Here is an 18,069-nt window from a genome sequence, read left to right as displayed (position 1 = left end):
TGCTCTGTACTTCTCCCTACATCCGTGTACCACTACGTACAGCTGCGTTTTAAAAATTAAAGTTTTTGAAACCAATACCGATCATTTCCGAACCAATACCGATAATTTCCGATATTCCATTTTAAAGTATTTATCGGCATTTTGGTTAGAGATGTCCGATAATATCGGCAACCCGATATTATCGGACATCTCTAACCAAAATGTTTTGTAGTCAACAAATAGTATAGTCATCCATAGCGTTTCTGCTTGTATGCATTCTTCATTCATCACTCCAAGCAACGTTTGTAAGTTTTACAATAGATCTAAAACAATTCATACTTACTAAACCGTCCCATGCGTGATTTCTGTAGGAGTGTTTTCATGCATATTTCTACGTGCTATCAAAATGTAATCAAGCTAGCGTTGTTAGCACTAGCGAATATGCTAACATGTTTACGAGTGTTAGTATTATTAACTTACCGTAGCATTATTTTTGCATTGTTTCAGTTTCGTAAATTCACCAAGACGTCACCGTGGAGTTATTGAGTCTTTTTAGCTGATTGGAGAGCTAGCTTCCGCACCTAGTGGGTCCATGACAATGACTTCTGTTTTGTTTGATCAGCCGTTTTACTGCCGGGTAAGAGACACTGTTTGGAAATAAACATTAAAAAAATCTCATTTCATAACATATATACACTACCGTTCAAAAGTTTGGGGTCACATTGAAATGTCCTTATTTTTTAGGGAAAAGCACTGTACTTTTCAATGAAGATAAATTTAAACTGGTCTTAACTTTAAAGAAATACACTCTATACATTGCTAATGTGGTAAATGACTATTGTAGCTGCAAATGTCTGATATTTGATGCAATATCTACATAGGTCCATTTCCAGCAACTATCACTCCAGTGTTCTAATGGTACAATGTGTTTGCTCATTGGCTCAGAAGGCTAATTGATGATTAGAAAACCCTTGTGCAATCATGTTCACACATCTGAAAACAGTTTGGCTCGTTACAGAAGCTACAAAACTGACCTTCCTTTGAGCAGATTGAGTTTCTGGAGCATCACATTTGTGGGGTCAATTAAACGCTCAAAATGGCCAGAAAAAGAGAACTTTCATCGGAAACTCGACAGTCTATTCTTGTTCTTAGAAATGAAGGCTCAAACACAAAATTGTTTGGGTGACCCCAAACTTTGGAACGGTAGTGTATATCTGCGGCTTATATATAAAAGGCGGCTAATATATGGCAAATATTTTTTTATTCAAAAATTTGGTGGGTGCAGCAAAAATACTGGTACGCTCTTGTGTCCGCCTCCCACCGAACCATTCTCTTTAAAACGGCGACAAAAGCCAGTACCTGGATTGGGGGATACGCTCATTCTGGCTGGCAGAGAACTTTTCTTTGGTGCTTTCGTGAAGAAATATATACATTTTGGAAATAGGTCACATAAAGGCGCTGTTATCCTTGGAGGCGCTCCTTTAAGGGTGTGCAATACGTGAGGGACGCTGCTGCTGCTGCTGCTTTAATGATGTCGTTTTCTGATAAGTGGCACAGGCTGACGCCAAATTAGGCGCTTTCTCTCACACTTTCCCTGGCACGGAGAAATAAAATAATAAAGTGTTCTCTGGGGTTGTTTAATTTTGAGGCTGGTGGAGCTCCTTGACATTCTGCTTTCTGAGGAAGCGTCTTCGCTGGATGCGAGGCAGCCTGTCATTTGAGGATTTCTGGGCAAAAGAACTGAAGTAAAGACTGACGCCAAAGCCCCCCAAAAAACTGGCCGGTAGAATTATGCAGCTTTCCTTGTGACGTTTAGGAAAATATACCATACTGAAAAAACAACATGAGTCGTTTTATATTTGTGAAAGTTATGCAACTCACTGTGGTTTAGTAACTGCATCATTTTACCACAAACTAACATATTTTCTGGACCATAGGGCGCAGCGGATTATAAAGCGCACTACCGATGAATGGTGTATTTTTTAAATATTTTTTCATATATTAGGCGCACCGGATTATAGGTGAACTTGAACTTCTCCAATTGTGGCAATCTCTTAAAAATATACGTACCTAGACCAATAATCAAAAATTAGTATTACCTTATCAAACTGAATATAAGACAATATTTTTACCCTAGAAAACAGTCAAAAAAGACAAGTCGTCTTATGTTTATATTGCAAACCAACAAGTAGCGTGAATTATTTTCTCAAAAAACGGTCTTGATGAACAGATGTCATCTTATATTCTTATATAACATGAGTTGTAGCTTACCACCAGAATGCTTTAAACTACAGTATATAAACAGCCTGTTTACCGACTACACTTTACTGTTGTTTTTCTATGCCCTAATGTGCACGACAATAATTATTTATATCAATATTGTCTCTTTGTGGAAAATAATACATCCCACGAGACCTAATTGATGCACGCAGGTGGGTAAATCATTCAATCAAATTACCATATTTTCTGGACCATAGGGCGCAGCGGATTATAAAGCGCACTACCGATGAATGGTGTATTTTTTAAATATTTTTTCATATATTAGGCGCACCGGATTATAGGTGAACTTGAACTTCTCCAATCGTGGCAATCTCCTAAAAATATACGTACCTAGACCAATAATCAAAAATTAGTATTACCTTATCAAAATGAATATAAGACAATATTTTTACCCTAGAAAACAGTCAAAAAAGACAAGTCGTCTTATGTTTATATTGCAAACCAATAAGTAGCGTGAATTCTTTTCTCAAAAAACGGTCTTGATGAACAGATGTCATCTTATATTCTTATACATCATGAGTTGTAGCTTACCACCAGAATGCTTTAAACTACAGTATATAAACAGCCTGTTTACCGACTACACTTTACTGTTGTTTTTCTATGCCCTAATGTGCACGACAATAATTATTTATATATCAATATTGTCTCTTTGTGGAAAATAATACATCCCCACGAGATCTAATTGATGCACGCAGGTGGGTAAATCACTCAATCAAATTACCATATTTTCTGGACCATAGGGCGCAGCGGATTATAAAGCGCACTACCGATGAATGGTGTATTTTTTAAATATTTTTTCATATATTAGGCGCACCGGATTATAGGTGAACTTGAACTTCTCCAATTGTGGCAATCTCCTAAAAATATACGTACCTAGACCAATAATCAAATATTAGTATTACCTTATCAAACTGAATATAAGACAATATTTTTACCCTAGAAAAAAGTCAAAAAAGACAAGTCGTCTTATGTTTATGTTGCAAACCAACAAGTAGCGTGAATTCTTTTCTCAAAAAACGGTCTTGGTGAACAGATGTCATCTTATATTCTTATATAACATGAGTTGTAGCTTACCACCAGAATGCTTTAAACTACAGTATATAAACAGCCTGTTTACCGACTACACTTTACTGTTATTTTTCTATGCCCTAATGTGCACGACAATAATTATTTATATCAATATTGTCTCTTTGTGGAAAATAATACATCCCCACGAGACCTAATTGATGAACGCAGGTGGGTAAATCATTCAATCAAATTACCATATTTTCTGGACCATAGGGCGCAGCGGATTATAAAGCGCACTACCGATGAATGGTGTATTTTTTAAATATTTTTTCATATATTAGGCGCACCGGATTATAGGTGAACTTGGACTTCTCCAATTGTGGCAATCTCCTAAAAATATACGTACCTAGACCAATAATCAAAAATTAGTATTACCTTATCAAACTGAATATAAGACAATATTTTTACCGTAGAAAAAAGTCAAAAAAGACAAGTCGTCTTATGTTTATATTGCAAACCAACAAGTAGCGTGAATTATTTTCTCAAAAAACGGTCTTGATGAACAGATGTCATCTTATATTCTTATACATCATGAGTTGTAGCTTACCACCAGAATGCTTTAAACTACAGTATATAAACAGCCTGTTTACCGACTACACTTTACTGTTGTTTTTCTATGCCCTAATGTGCACGACAATAATTATTTATATCAATATTGTCTCTTTGTGGAAAATAATACATCCCCACGAGACCTAATTGATGCACGCAGGTGGGTAAATTATTCAATCAAATTACCATATTTTCTGGACCATAGGGCGCAGCGGATTATAAAGCGCACGACCAATGAATGGTCTATTTTTTAAATATTTTTTCATATATTAGGCGCACCGGATTATAGGTGAACTTGAACTTCTCCAATTGTGGCAATCTCTTAAAAATATACGTACCTAGACCAATAATCAAAAATTAGTATTACCTTATCAAACTGAATATAAGACAATATTTTTACCCTAGAAAACAGTCAAAAAAGACAAGTCGTGATATGTTTATGTTGCAAACCAACAAGTAGCGTGAATTCTTTTCTCAAAAAACGGTCTTGATGAACAGATGTCATCTTATATTCTTATATAACATGAGTTGTAGCTTACCACCAGAATGCTTTAAACTACAGTATATAAACAGCCTGTTTACCGACTACACTTTACTGTTGTTTTTCTATGCCCTAATGTGCACGACAATAATTATTTATATCAATATTGTCTCTTTGTGGAAAATAATACATCCCACGAGACCTAATTGATGCACGCAGGTGGGTAAATTATTCAATCAAATTACCATATTTTCTGGACCATAGGGCGCACCGGATTATAAAGCGCACTACCGATGAATGGTGTATTTTTTAAATATTTTTTCATATATTAGGCGCACCGGATTATAGGTGAACTTGAACTTCTCCAATTGTGGCAATCTCCTAAAAATATACGTACCTAGACCAATAATCAAATATTAGTATTACCTTATCAAACTGAATATAAGACAATATTTTTACCGTAGAAAAAAGTCAAAAAAGACAAGTCGTCTTATGTTTATATTGCAAACCAACAAGTAGCGTGAATTCTTTTCTCAAAAAACGGTCTTGATGAACAGATGTCATCTTATATTCTTATATAACATGAGTTGTAGCTTACCACCAGAATGCTTTAAACTACAGTATATAAACAGCCTGTTTACCGACTACACTTTACTGTTGTTTTTCTATGCCCTAATGTGCACGACAACAATTATTCATCTCAATATTGTCTCTTTGTGGAAAATAATACATCCCACGAGATCTAATTGATGCACGCAGGTGGGTAAATTATTCAATCAAATTACCGTATTTTCCGGACCATAGGGCGCAGCGGAATATAAGGCGCTCTGCCGATGAGTGGTCTATTTTTTAAATATTTTTTCATATATTAGGCGCACCGGATTATAGGTGAACTTGAACTTCTCCAATTGTGGCAATCTCTTAAAAATATACGTACCTAGACCAATAATCAAAAATTAATATTACCTTATCAAACTGAATATAAGACAATATTTTTACCCTAGAAAACAGTCAAAAAAGACAAGTCGTCTTATGTTTATGTTGCAAACCAACAAGTAGCGTGAATTGTTTTCTCAAAAAACGGTCTTGATGAACAGATGTCATCTTATATTCTTATACATCATGAGTTGTAGCTTACCACCAGAATGCTTTAAACTACAGTATATAAACAGCCTGTTTACCGACTACACTTTACTGTTGTTTTTCTATGCCCTAATGTGCACGACAATAATTATTTATATCAATATTGTCTCTTTGTGGAAAATAATACATCCCACGAGATCTAATTGATGCACGCAGGTGGGTAAATTATTCAATCAAATTACCATATTTTCTGGACCATAGGGCGCAGCGGATTATAAAGCGCACTACCGATGAATGGTGTATATTTTAAATATTTTTTCATATATTAGGCGCACCGGATTATAGGTGAACTTGAACTTCTCCAATTGTGGTAATCTCCTAAAAATATACGTACCTAGACCAATAATCAAAAATTAGTATTACCTTATCAAACTGAATATAAGACAATATTTTTACCCTAGAAAACAGTCAAAAAAGACAAGTCGTCTTATGTTTATATTGCAAACCAACAAGTAGCGTGAATTCTTTTCTCAAAAAACGGTCTTGATGAACAGATGTCATCTTATATTCTTATACATCATGAGTTGTAGCTTACCACCAGAATGCTTTAAACTACAGTATATAAACAGCCTGTTTACCGACTACACTTTACTGTTGTTTTTCTATGCCCTAATGTGCACGACAATAATTATTTATATCAATATTGTCTGTTTGTGGAAAATAATACATCCCACGAGATCTAATTGATGCACGCAGGTGGGTAAATTATTCAATCAAATTACCGTATTTTCCGGACCATAGGGCGCAGCGGAATATAAGGCGCACTGCCGATGAGCGGGTCTAGTCAAGTCTTTTTTCATACAAATGGCACACCGGATTATAAGGCGCATTAAAGGGGTCATATTATGATTTTTTTCTAAATGTAAAACATTTCCTTGTGGTCTACATAACATGTAATAGTGGTTCTTTGGTCAAAATGTGACCAAAATGACTTCAGGATGCGAGATTTTGTGGGCGGTCTTATTTACGTGGCTCACCTTCGGCAGCGTCTTCTCCCCGTCATCTTTGTTGTAGCGGTGTGGCGTGCAAGGACGGGAGTGGAAGAAGTGTCAAAAGATGGAGCTAACTGTTTTAATGACATTCAGACTTTACTTATGTCAATAACGGAGCAGCATCTCCTCATCCGTGGCTCACAACACCGGCAATGTGTCCCGTGAAAAACCGTCCGACCGGAACTCTCTAATAACTAAAGTTCCCTGGGTGAATTATGTAAAGTCACTACACCGGTAGTTTTTAGCTCTTCCAAGGCTAGATATAAGTTAGAACTTTACGCTACTTTTAATTAGAAATGGCAACAGCAGAGGGTGAATGCCCCATAACAAGAGGATGGAGAAAAAGAAGAAGCTTATCGACTACGGCGTCGATGCGGGCCAGAATGGTGGACGCGAGCAAATTTTCAGGACTTATGCAGATCCCAAAAACACATCAGCAGGTAGACAAGTTGGTTTTGAATAATATTGTGAAACAAAACGCCAGATAATATGTCTGCTAATGGGTGCCATTTTGTGGTCCTTTTACACACACCATAATAATACTTGTATCTCTGACTACGGTAGTCGTAACGAGCCGACAATCCATCAAGCGGTGAAGCTTCAAAGTCATACTACAACATGTTGACAGATTTTTGAGTGTAATGTTCTTTATTTTCAATGGAACATTTAAAGTTTTGGTGTTGTTTACTGGTGTCATATTGCAGTCTACGTGCATCTCTTATGTGTGACTGCCATCTACTGGTCACACTTATCATTACACCATGTGCCAAATCAAATTGCTTCGAGGTCAGTAAGCACAACCACAATTGTTTCGTACATTAGGCGCACCGGGTTATAAGGCGCACTGTCGATTTTTGAGAAAATGAAAGGATTTTAAGTGCGCCTTACAGTCTGAAAAATACTCAACATTCATGCATGTAAACCAGGGGTGTCCAAACTTTTTCCACTGAGGGCCGCACACTGAAAAATCAAAGCAAGCGGGGGCCATTTCTATATTTCTAGCCTCCACTCAGACTTGATCCCGGGGACCCCAAAAGGTTTTGGTCAAAAAAAATATTAGTGTTATTATTATTATTATTATTATTATTATTATTATTATTATTATTATTCAAGGTTTAAATCTCTAGATCAACATTAGGTCTATCTGTCAATAAAACGCTTTTAAAGATTTAAGTTGTATGCCATTTTTGTCACGGAAAATCGTGTTTTTTTATGGAAAAAAACACAAAATATGCAATATTTTCCCCCAATAAAATTTTAAAGTGGAATATTTGAGATTATATAATAATTGGAGTCTTAAAAAGGTCAATAACTCATAACAACATTGATTTTAATTCATTATTTTTTTGAGAAATGACACTTAAAAAAAAAAAAAGTTCCACTAAAATTATTGGGGATCCAAAAGGGTACTGCTCAGTAAAGTTTAAAAAAATAAATCCAACATTTTTTTAAACTTTTACCACAATAGTCTCAAGATCAACTTCTGATCTATCCGTCAATTATAAGTTTTATTGTTGTTTATGTTTTTTGTTTGTTCGTTTTAGGCCCTTCTTTAAAAAAATTTGTTTTTTAAATGGCAACCAAAAAATATGCAACATTTTCCCCCCAAAATATCTCAAAGTGGAATATTTAATGTGAAGTAAATGGAGCCTTGAATAGGTCAACAATTCATAATGACATTGATTTTGATTCATTATTATTTTTTAAAGAAAGAAACAGCCTGCATGGCAGCTTTGTGTTATTAGAGTAAATAATGCAACATTTTCTTGTTACATTTCACCTGTTTGCTCTTTTATACTACTTTTTATGTTTTTTATTTATTTTTCATCATATTTTTAGAATGTGCCGTGAGGCCGTTAAAAAGTTACCTGCGGGCCGCAAATGGCCCCTGGGCCGCACTTTGGACACCCCTGATGTAAACCAACAAGTGGCACACAAACAACTTTGGCTCTTGAAAAATGTGTTTTATATTCCGTAGTTGGAGCCTGGGCTAGTTAATAGCCATACGCTATTTAAACTAGCCAAACTACCCGCATAGACTATATTTGCATAGTAATAATAGAGTTTATAGTGATAGTAAAAGTGTATTCGTACATTTTATTGTATGCTTAATGTATCATGAATTTACAATATACATTATTTATCAAGATTATTGCACTGCTGGTAAATGATCAGAGCAATGTCGTATGAAGAAACTCCAACACCAATCTTAAGTTTGTTTTTGCTCAGTCTAGCAAACAAAGACTGACTTGTATGTGAAAATGTGCCACAATCAAGGAGTAATGAATAGGATCAGCACCAAATTGTGCACATTCATCGATAACCCCCTAATTTATATTGTGTCTTTAACATTCATGCATTATTCATCTGGAAATGAAGGTAACAGAAAATCCTGAATTTGCATCCTACTCCATATCCGCACCAAAATTAAATTTCCCCGGCCTTTGATGACTAAAAATCTGAGGAGAGGATTTCACACATGAAGGCTTCTTCCAGTGAAGACCATCCCAGTTAGAAAGTGATTTAAGCCTTTAGGTAGCCGCCTGGCGAGTAAAAGTCTGCTTTTTTAACCAGCCGCTGAACCTTAACTTGTGTCAAAGTAGTGTAAAAGTAGGACGAGGCGCTATCCTGACTTGACCATGACAGCTCCTGCCATGAATCGTGACAACTTCACACGTCCACGATGTGACTTTTCTTATTGTGTGACATTCAGAACGAGGTCACTCCCGCACTCTGGATGGGCTGATTGTGCAAGGCAATTACGTATATTGCCAGACTGATGACATTGCTGTTTCTTCAGCAAAGGGGTCCTGATTTGAATTTGATTGCCACATATTTTGATTTTCTGATCAAAAACAGAACTCATTAATTAGTCAAAAGCAGGACTCATTAGTTAGTTTTTCTGCTTGCGTAAGTTCCATGTTGATGACTTCCGACATCTAATACAGGAACTAATTCCTCTAATATGGTGCTTGTACACTTTGGATGCTGCTAAATTGCCTCTCGATTGGCACATAAGCTTTGACCTCGGCATAGAGCACCAAACTTGTTATTAATCCCATAAAACAATTAACCCAGTGCATGTGGGTCCACGACGATGACTTCTGTTTTGTTTGATCAGCCGTTTTACTGCTGTGTTACAAGCACCGTTTGGAAACAATTAAGGTACCGTATTTTTCAGACTATAAGGCGCACTTTAAAATCCTTTCATTTTCTCAAAACTCGACAGCGTGCCTTATAACCCGGTGCGCCTAATGTACGGAATAATTTTGGTTGTGCTTACCGACCTCTAAGCTATTTTATTTGGTACATGCTGAATGACAAGTGTGACCAGTAGATGGCAGGCACACATAAGAGATACGTGTAGACTGCAATATGACTAAAGTAAAGAACATCAAATTGTATATGTTCCATTGAAAATATAGAACATTACACACGGCGCTCAAAAATCTTATCAAAATGTTTTAGTACGACTTTGGTAAGCTATGAAGCCGCACCGCTTGATGGATTGTACTGTGCTTCAACATACAAATATTATTATGGTGTGTGTATAATATATTATCTGGCGATTTGTTTCGCAATATTATGCAAAAGCAACTTTTCTTACCTTCTGGTACCTGCTGATCCGTATTTGGGATCTGCATAAGTCCTGAAAATTTGCACGCGTCCGCCTTTGTAGTCCGTGGCAACTCCGTAGTACATAAGCTACTTCTTTTAATCTATCATCTGGTTATGGGACATTCATCCTCCGCTGTTGCCATTTCTAATATAAAGTAGTGTAAAGTTTTAACTTATATCTGTCAGTAAACTCGCCATGAAAGCGCTAAAACATACCGGTGTAGTGTGTTTACATTATTCACCTAAGGAACATCAGTTATTAGAGAGTTCCGGTCGGACGTTTTTTTTACGGGACACATTTCCGGCGTTGTTATTGTACTGTTATTGATATAAGTAAAGTCTGAATGTCATTAAAATAGTTATCTCCATCTTTTGACACTTTTTTTACTCCCGTCCTTGCACGCTACACCGCTACACAAAGATGACGGGGAGAAGACGCTGCCGAAGGTGAGCCACGTAAACAAGACCGCCCACAAAACGGCGCATCTTGAAACGACTGTCAGAAAGTGACTTGAAAATGATCTGTAAAACATCATCTATGCAACATTTTGACCAAAGAACCACCATTACATGTTATGTAGACCACAAGGAAATGTTTTCCATTTAGAATTTTTTTTTTTTTTAAATGACCCCTTTAATGCGCCCTATAATCCGATACACTTTTGTATGAAAATAAACCTGACTAGACCCTCTCATTGGCAGTGCGCCTTATAATCCGGTGCACCCTATCGTCCGGAAAATGCGGTATGTAAATAAACATCTACAGAATCTTTCTGTGTAAATAACTGATTTTACAACCTATATATATATACGGTGTGACTAATATATAGCAGCTAGCAGTGCTAATGTAGCGTCCAAGATGTAAGGGAAATTTAGAAATACCGTATTTTCTGGACTATAAGGCGCACTGCCGATGAATGGTCTAGTTTCGAGCTTTTTTCATATATAAGGCGCACCTGATTATAGGGCGCATTAAAGGAGTCATTTTTTTTTTCTAAATGTAAAACACTTGGGGGGGGGGGGGGGGGGGTAATTATTTTTTTTATTTTTTTTTTGTCATAAAAAAATACAATCATGTGTGCTTACGGACTGTATCCCTGCAGACTGTATTGATATATATTGATATATAATGTAGGAACCAGAATATTAATAACAGAAAGAAACAACCCTTTTGTGTGAATGAGTGTAAATTGGGGAGGGAGGTTTTTTGGGTTGGTGTACTAATTGTAAGTGTATTTTGTGTTTTTTATGTTGATTTAATTTTTTAAATTTTTTTTATTTCTTGTGCGGCCCGGTACCATTCGATCCACGGACCGGTACCGGGCCGCGGCCCGGTGGTTGGGGACCACTGGTCTACATAACATGTAATGGTGGTTCTTTGGTCAAAATGTTGCATAGATGATGTTTTACAGATCATCTTCAAGCCGCTTTCTGACAGTCGCTTCAGGATGCGCCGTTTTGTGGGCGATCTTATTTACGTGGCTCACCTTCGACAGCGTCTTCTCCCCGTCATCTTTGTTGTAGCGGTGTAGCGTGCAAGGACGGGAGTGGAAGAAGTGTCAAAAGATGGAGCAAACTGTTCTAATGACATTCAGACTTTACTTCAATCAATAACGGAGCAGCATCTTCTCATCCGGAAACAACAACAACACGGAAATGTGTCCCATGAAAAAATGTCCGACCGGAACTCTCTAATAACTAAAGTTCCTTGGGTGAATAATGTAAACTCACTACACCGGTATGTTTTAGCGCTTTCATGGCGAGTTTACTGACAGATATAAGTACCGTATTTTTCGGATTATTAGTCGCTCCGGAGTATAAGTCGCACCGGCCGAAAATGCATAATAAAGAAGGAAAAAAAACATATATAAGTCGCACTGGAGTATAAGTCGCATTTTTTGGGGAAATTTATTTGATAAAACCCAACACCAAGAATAGACATTTGAAAGGCAATTTAAAATAAATAAAGAATAGTGATCAACAGGCTGAATAAGTGTACGTTATATGAGGCATAAATAGCCAACTGAGAACGTGCCTGGTATGTTAACGTAACATATTATGGTAAGAGTCATTCAAATAACTATAACATATAGAACATGCTATACGTTTACCAAACAATCTGTCACTCCTAATCGCTAAATCCCATGAAATCTTATACGTCTAGTCTCTTACGTGAATGAGCTAAATAATATTATTTGATATTTTACGGTAATGTGTTAATAATTTCACACATGAGTCGCTCCTGAGTATAAGTCGCACCCCCGGCCAAACTATGAAAAAAACTGCGACTTATAGTCCGAAAAATACGGTAAGAACTTTACACTACTTTACATTAGAAATGGCAACAGCGAAGGATGAATGCCACATAAGAAGATTATCGACTACGTTGTCGGCACGGACTACAAAGTCGGACGGGCACAATTTTTCAGGACTTATGCAGATCCCAAATACAGATCAGCAGGTACCAGAAGGTAAGAAAAGTTGCTTTTGCATAATATTGTGAAACAAAACGGCAGATAATATATTATACACACACCAGTGTTTCCCACACATTCATTTATTTGTGGCGGCCCGCCACGAAAGAATTACGTCCGCCGCAAAAAAAAAACAACAATTTTTTTTTTTTTTTTTGTCCTGTCCAGCTTCTCAGGCAAATCATATAGTTGATGTAGATGCCCATATAGGCTGTTCAGATTTACTTTACAAAAGAGAAGTGTAGGATACTTCTCTTGTTGCCTTATTTGTATTTCACCACTACTGTTTTCTATTTATTTGTTACTGACTGTGGCAGGACACCTCTGCCTCTGTTTCACTTTATGTTGCTGGTAAATAATATGGTTGTAGTAGTAGGCTAAAGTTAAATTATTTAGTATGCACTAATTAAAGGGGCAGCGCTTTAAGAGACATTTTAGCTTTTATTTTTTTTAAGATATATTTTTTGTAAGAACCACAATTAGGGGGGGGATTACCCACATATGCGGTCCTCTCCAAGGTTTCTCATAGTCATTCACATTGACGTCCCACTGGGGTGAGTTTTCCTTGCCCGTATGTGGGCTCTGTACCGAGGATGTCGTTGTGGCTTGTGCAGCCCTTTGAGACACTTGTGATTTAGGGCTATATAAATAAACATTGATTGATTGATTGATTGATTGATAATAAATATATTTCCCCCGCCCCCCCCCTCCACACCCCTGATTGTAAATAATGTAAATAATTCAATGTGATTATCTTGTGTGATGACTGTATTATGATGATAGTATATATGATAGTATATATCTGTATCATGAATCAATTTAAGTGGACCCCGACTTAAACAAGTTGAAAAACTTATTCGGGTGTTACCATTTAGTGGTCAATTGTATGGAATATGTACTTCACTGTGCAACCTACTAATAAAAGTCTCAATCAATCAATAACTTATTGTTCAAATCTGTATATAAATATGTACATAAAGTGTTGTAATCATATTGTAAAATGGATGGATGGATGGATGGATGGACGTTTAAAACAAAACTGTTATTATTCATTAGTAAGTATACATTTTTTTTTAGCCTTTTTAGAGAAAATCATATCATTGTAGTAAATTATGCAAATTACTCGATGGTGTCATGGTGACCACGCCCATAGCCACGCCCATAACCACGCCCCCACCGCCACAGGTATCTTGGCAGTTTATGGGAAACACTGCACACCATAATAATACTCGTATGTTTAATGCGCCGACAATCCAAGCGGTGCGGCTTCATAGCTCACCAAAGTCGTACTAAAACCTTTTGATTGGTTTTTGAGCGCTGCGTGTAATGTTCTATATTTCCAATGGAACATATAAAATGTTGGTGTTGTTTACTTGAGTCATATTGCAGTCAACACGTATCTCTTATGTTTGACTGCCATCTACTGGTCACACTCACCATTACACCATGTACCAAGTAACATTGCCTCGGGGTCGGTAAGCAAAACCAGAATTATTCCGTCCATTAGGCGCACTGTTGAGTTTTGAGGGGGAAAAAAATTATCATCTGATTTTAAGACATGTCGCGAAGCCTGTTTATTCATGTACACGAGGAAGGAGGTTATTCCTCACTGAAACGTTCAAAGTCAAGCGTCTCCTTTCAAAAGTGGATAAAGATGATAGATGGTTGGTGCACATAAAGAGGCCTCGGGGACGCATATTCCTGTTCCACCGCCATTAAAAGCTTCCATTTGCATAATAGGGGACCTTTAAGACTAGTATGTACCAAATCAAACCCATCCAGGCATTTTACAATCCATGTCATGGGTCTATTTTCTGTTCATCAGCACCGTTGTGCTTCTGCCCCCGGTGAGAAGCACTGCGGCGGCACGCAGGCGCCAATCTCCGGTTTGGCCGGATGCGACCCAGCAGTACGAGATCAAGACTGTTATCCCGATGAGTTATGACAGCCCGGCGTGAAGGAGCCGCCCCGGCAGATCACATTTCATAAGCTGTAACAGAATCAAACGTGCGGGTCATCAACTCATTTCTCGCCAAATTATCCCTCCGCCTCGCCAGTTTAACATCCGAACCGGCCCGCCGACCTCCCGTTTCCTCAAGAGGGTCAGGCGGAAAAGTTGTCACCTCCTTAAGGACTCCAAGTGTGTTGGCTCCTCCTCCTCCTCCTCCTCCTCCTGCAAGTGCTTGTAGACGTGAGACGCGAGACCGGGCGGCAGCTTCAGCTTTCCTCCGGACACGGGCGGCGTCCTGACGTGGTTGCTCTCCTTCCGTTTCAGCGCCGGGCTAAGCGAGAGGGAATTGCTCCTGGGAACAGAAAGGAAGCGTGGATGAATATCAGGGATTTAACACAGCTGCACGGATTCACGCCGCGCTCGCTAATCCGTTGTAAAATCTTTATCTCTTCCCTGTTTAGGAGTGACCTTTCGCTCGAGCGCCGCGGCGGAAGGGAGCCCAAATTTATAATACGCGTTAAAAAAAAACGGCGACACGGCTATCGTCATCGTGTGGAACAGATGTCATTTAGCAATTACACATTTTATTTGCGTCATCATTGGCTGATGCGAGAAGATAGATGGAGGGTCGAAGGCCAATAAAGTGCAGTCATCGGCTTTTAAATGAAGACGGCGGGCACACTGCTGATGGCACCGCAGGGGAAGTCAAAAACGTAAAGGTCATTGGAAAAAAGAAAAAGAAAAAAACCTGTCTTCCCATATTTTAGCCTGAAAGGACATTCTTGCCAACATGCTTCCCAGCATTTTCTAGTACAGAGCTCCTGTCTGAACCTCAGTTTAAGAGTGTTTGGAGATACTGTAGGAGTTATCCCTCAGTTAATTGTTATGCTTTAAGTTGCAAGCAAAAATGTGGCATCCCTAGGGATGATACTCGAAAACCGGTTTTCCCGGTTGTTCGATAAGAAAAGAACCGAGTCCTTGGACTCGAATCCCTTTTTGAGAACCGGTACCCGTTATCGAGACCACTATAGTAAAGAAAAAGAGTTGGTTCTTTATTCGAATCCCTGGGACCAATCCCGTCCCGACCAGAAATGCCCCGTGAGACATCACAAGAAATGACGTCACGTAGCTCAGTCATTAGGCGCAGATAGGGAAAGCGGGAAAAAAATGCACGGGAAAAAGCGCTCCAATGTGTAATAAAGTTCAAAACAAAAGGTATAATCCAGGGGTGTCAAACGTACGGCCCGCAGGCCGGATCAGGCCCACAAACAGGTTTTATGCGGCCCGCGGGATGAGTTTGCGAAATTTTGGAATGAAAGAAACTGCTCTTCTAAATGTGTCCACTAGATGTCGCAATAGCAATTCTTTGTATAATTTTAGATGATGCTACATATGTAAAAAAAAACCCAAAAAAACACACGATCTTAGTGCACCAGTTGAGAAAAATGAGTAAACTACATAAATAACATCCTGTAATTTGATTTTGATATTTTTTTATCTTAATAGATTGAAAATTACACCTATGAGTTGACTGATGAACATTATCCCATCATTTATTCAGAAAGTATAAGTAACGACAAATAAAGATAGAATACTATTAACTGCAACATGTATGTGTAAAAAAACCCATCAACATTATGATTTGTTCATTTTCAGAATGTGCTTGTTCTATTTTTAAACAAAAAAAAAAATCTGAAGTTGTCTTTATTTTTAAGTTATCGTGCCATGATTTTACCAGTCCGGCCCACCTGGGAGTAGATTTTTCTCCATGCGGCCCCCGATCTAAAATGAGTTTGACACCCCTGGTATAATCCAATGAATAACTTTACCGAGAGATTTGAGCAGGGTACAAACACATGACGAACACTTTTACGACCAACCGGAAACATAGCAACCAGGCTAGCAACGCACCTCCTTTACGGCAGCTGTCGCAACGTTCTTAAAGCAACCGCAGCACATACGTATATATATGACATCTCCCTTTTTTAACTTTTGTTTTTCTTTCCTTGTAAACAAAACAAAACAAACAAACAAACTGTATATGTGTTGTCTGTCTAATAATAAATAATGCAGACTAGGCGTGTTGGCTGAGTTCTTGACGTTTACTTTCACAGCGTGCTCATAACCTCATTCTTAGCTGCCGGGTGGCGACATGCAACAACACTTTCGTTGCATGCTGGGTAGTGTAGTTGTTATATTCCTAGCTCATAACATCACATCTTTCCCCCTATAAAGAAATAATGTTAAATCAATAAAGTGTATTTCTTTTTTAAGCTTTAACTTTTCATTTTTTAGCTTTGTAACCACATTTGCAAACAACTTTTCTCTTCATAGAATTTTCCTTCAACAAAGAAATAAAGTGCAAAAATGTCAAAGCATCATAACAAACAGTTATGTCCAATAGCAGCAGAAGTGCACTTTTTGGAGAGCTGTATTATTTTCAGTTTTGTGCCCGAGGGACTGATTTTATTTAACACTATATTATTATTTATACACCTATAGTGATCACAGAGACAGGTTGTTTTTGTGTTACTGTATATATTTGTTTTACTTAAAAATCCCACTTAATATACTTTGGGTAACAACAGTCAATATTTATTTATTTAATTTAATTTTTTTAGGGGGGTAACAGTCAATATTTTATTTATTAGATTTTATTTTTTTCTTACATAATAAAAGTGAGCTTTTGTTAAACCAAATATTGTGTGTTTTTTTCCATATACAACAACCTATCTGGACTCGATAAGAGAATCAATAAGGAATCGGTTCGATAAGGGGATTCGATAATAGGCTCAAACTCGATAATTTCTTATCAAACATCATCCTTAGGCATCCCCGCCATTAGATGGCGTAGCGCAGGGGTCTCAAACTCAATTTACCTGGGGGCCACTGGATGCAGAAACTGGGTGAGGCTGGGCCGCAAGAAAATATTTCTTAAAAAAATCTAACATGCACTTTTTAATAAATTCCCCTTCTTTGAATGGCTTTCCCGCCCTAGCAACATACTTGCCAACCCTCCCGATTTTTCCGGGAGACTCCCAAATTTCAGTGCCCCTCCCGACAATCTCCCAAACAACAATATTAAGGGCGTGCCGTGATGGCACTGCCTTTAACGTCCTCTACAACCTGTCGACGCGTCCGCTTTTTCACCATACAAACAGCGTGCCGGCCCAGTCACATGTTGTATGATGCTTCTGTAGACACACGTGAGTGACTGCAAGACATACTTGTTCAACAGCCATACAGGTCACACTGAGGGTGGATGTATAAACAACTTTAACACTGTTACAAATATGCGCCACACTGTGAACCCAAACAAGAATGACAAACACATCCGCACGCTAACACAACATAAACACAACAGAACAAATACCCAGAACACCTTGCAGCCCTAACTCTTACGGGCTACAATATACACCCCCGCTACCACCAAACCCCCCCCAACCCCACCCACCTCATTCTGCGTATTTGTTCTGTTGTGTTTATGTTGTGTTACGGTGCGGATGTTCTCCCGAAATGTGGATCGAGCTTGGG

At 38.0% G+C, this 18,069-nt stretch overlaps 1 protein-coding gene across 2 annotated transcripts in view; it reads right to left on the bottom strand.

Annotated features, from left to right (window-relative positions):
• Positions 1-18,069, bottom strand: part of nrg3b (neuregulin 3b) — a 614,555-nt gene that overhangs the window by 13,841 nt on the left and 582,645 nt on the right. For both annotated transcript variants that reach the window (XM_062055657.1, XM_062055656.1), the window contains exon 8: positions 14,708-14,887. In XM_062055657.1, the coding sequence (XP_061911641.1) occupies positions 14,708-14,887 (180 nt within the window). The remainder of the gene's footprint in view (positions 1-14,707; positions 14,888-18,069) is intronic.

The sequence above is a fragment of the Entelurus aequoreus genome, linkage group LG08 (genome assembly GCF_033978785.1).
Source record: "Entelurus aequoreus isolate RoL-2023_Sb linkage group LG08, RoL_Eaeq_v1.1, whole genome shotgun sequence".
In the NCBI taxonomy this organism is placed as follows: domain Eukaryota; kingdom Metazoa; phylum Chordata; class Actinopteri; order Syngnathiformes; family Syngnathidae; genus Entelurus; species Entelurus aequoreus.
This window is presented reverse-complemented; position numbering and strand designations above follow the sequence as displayed.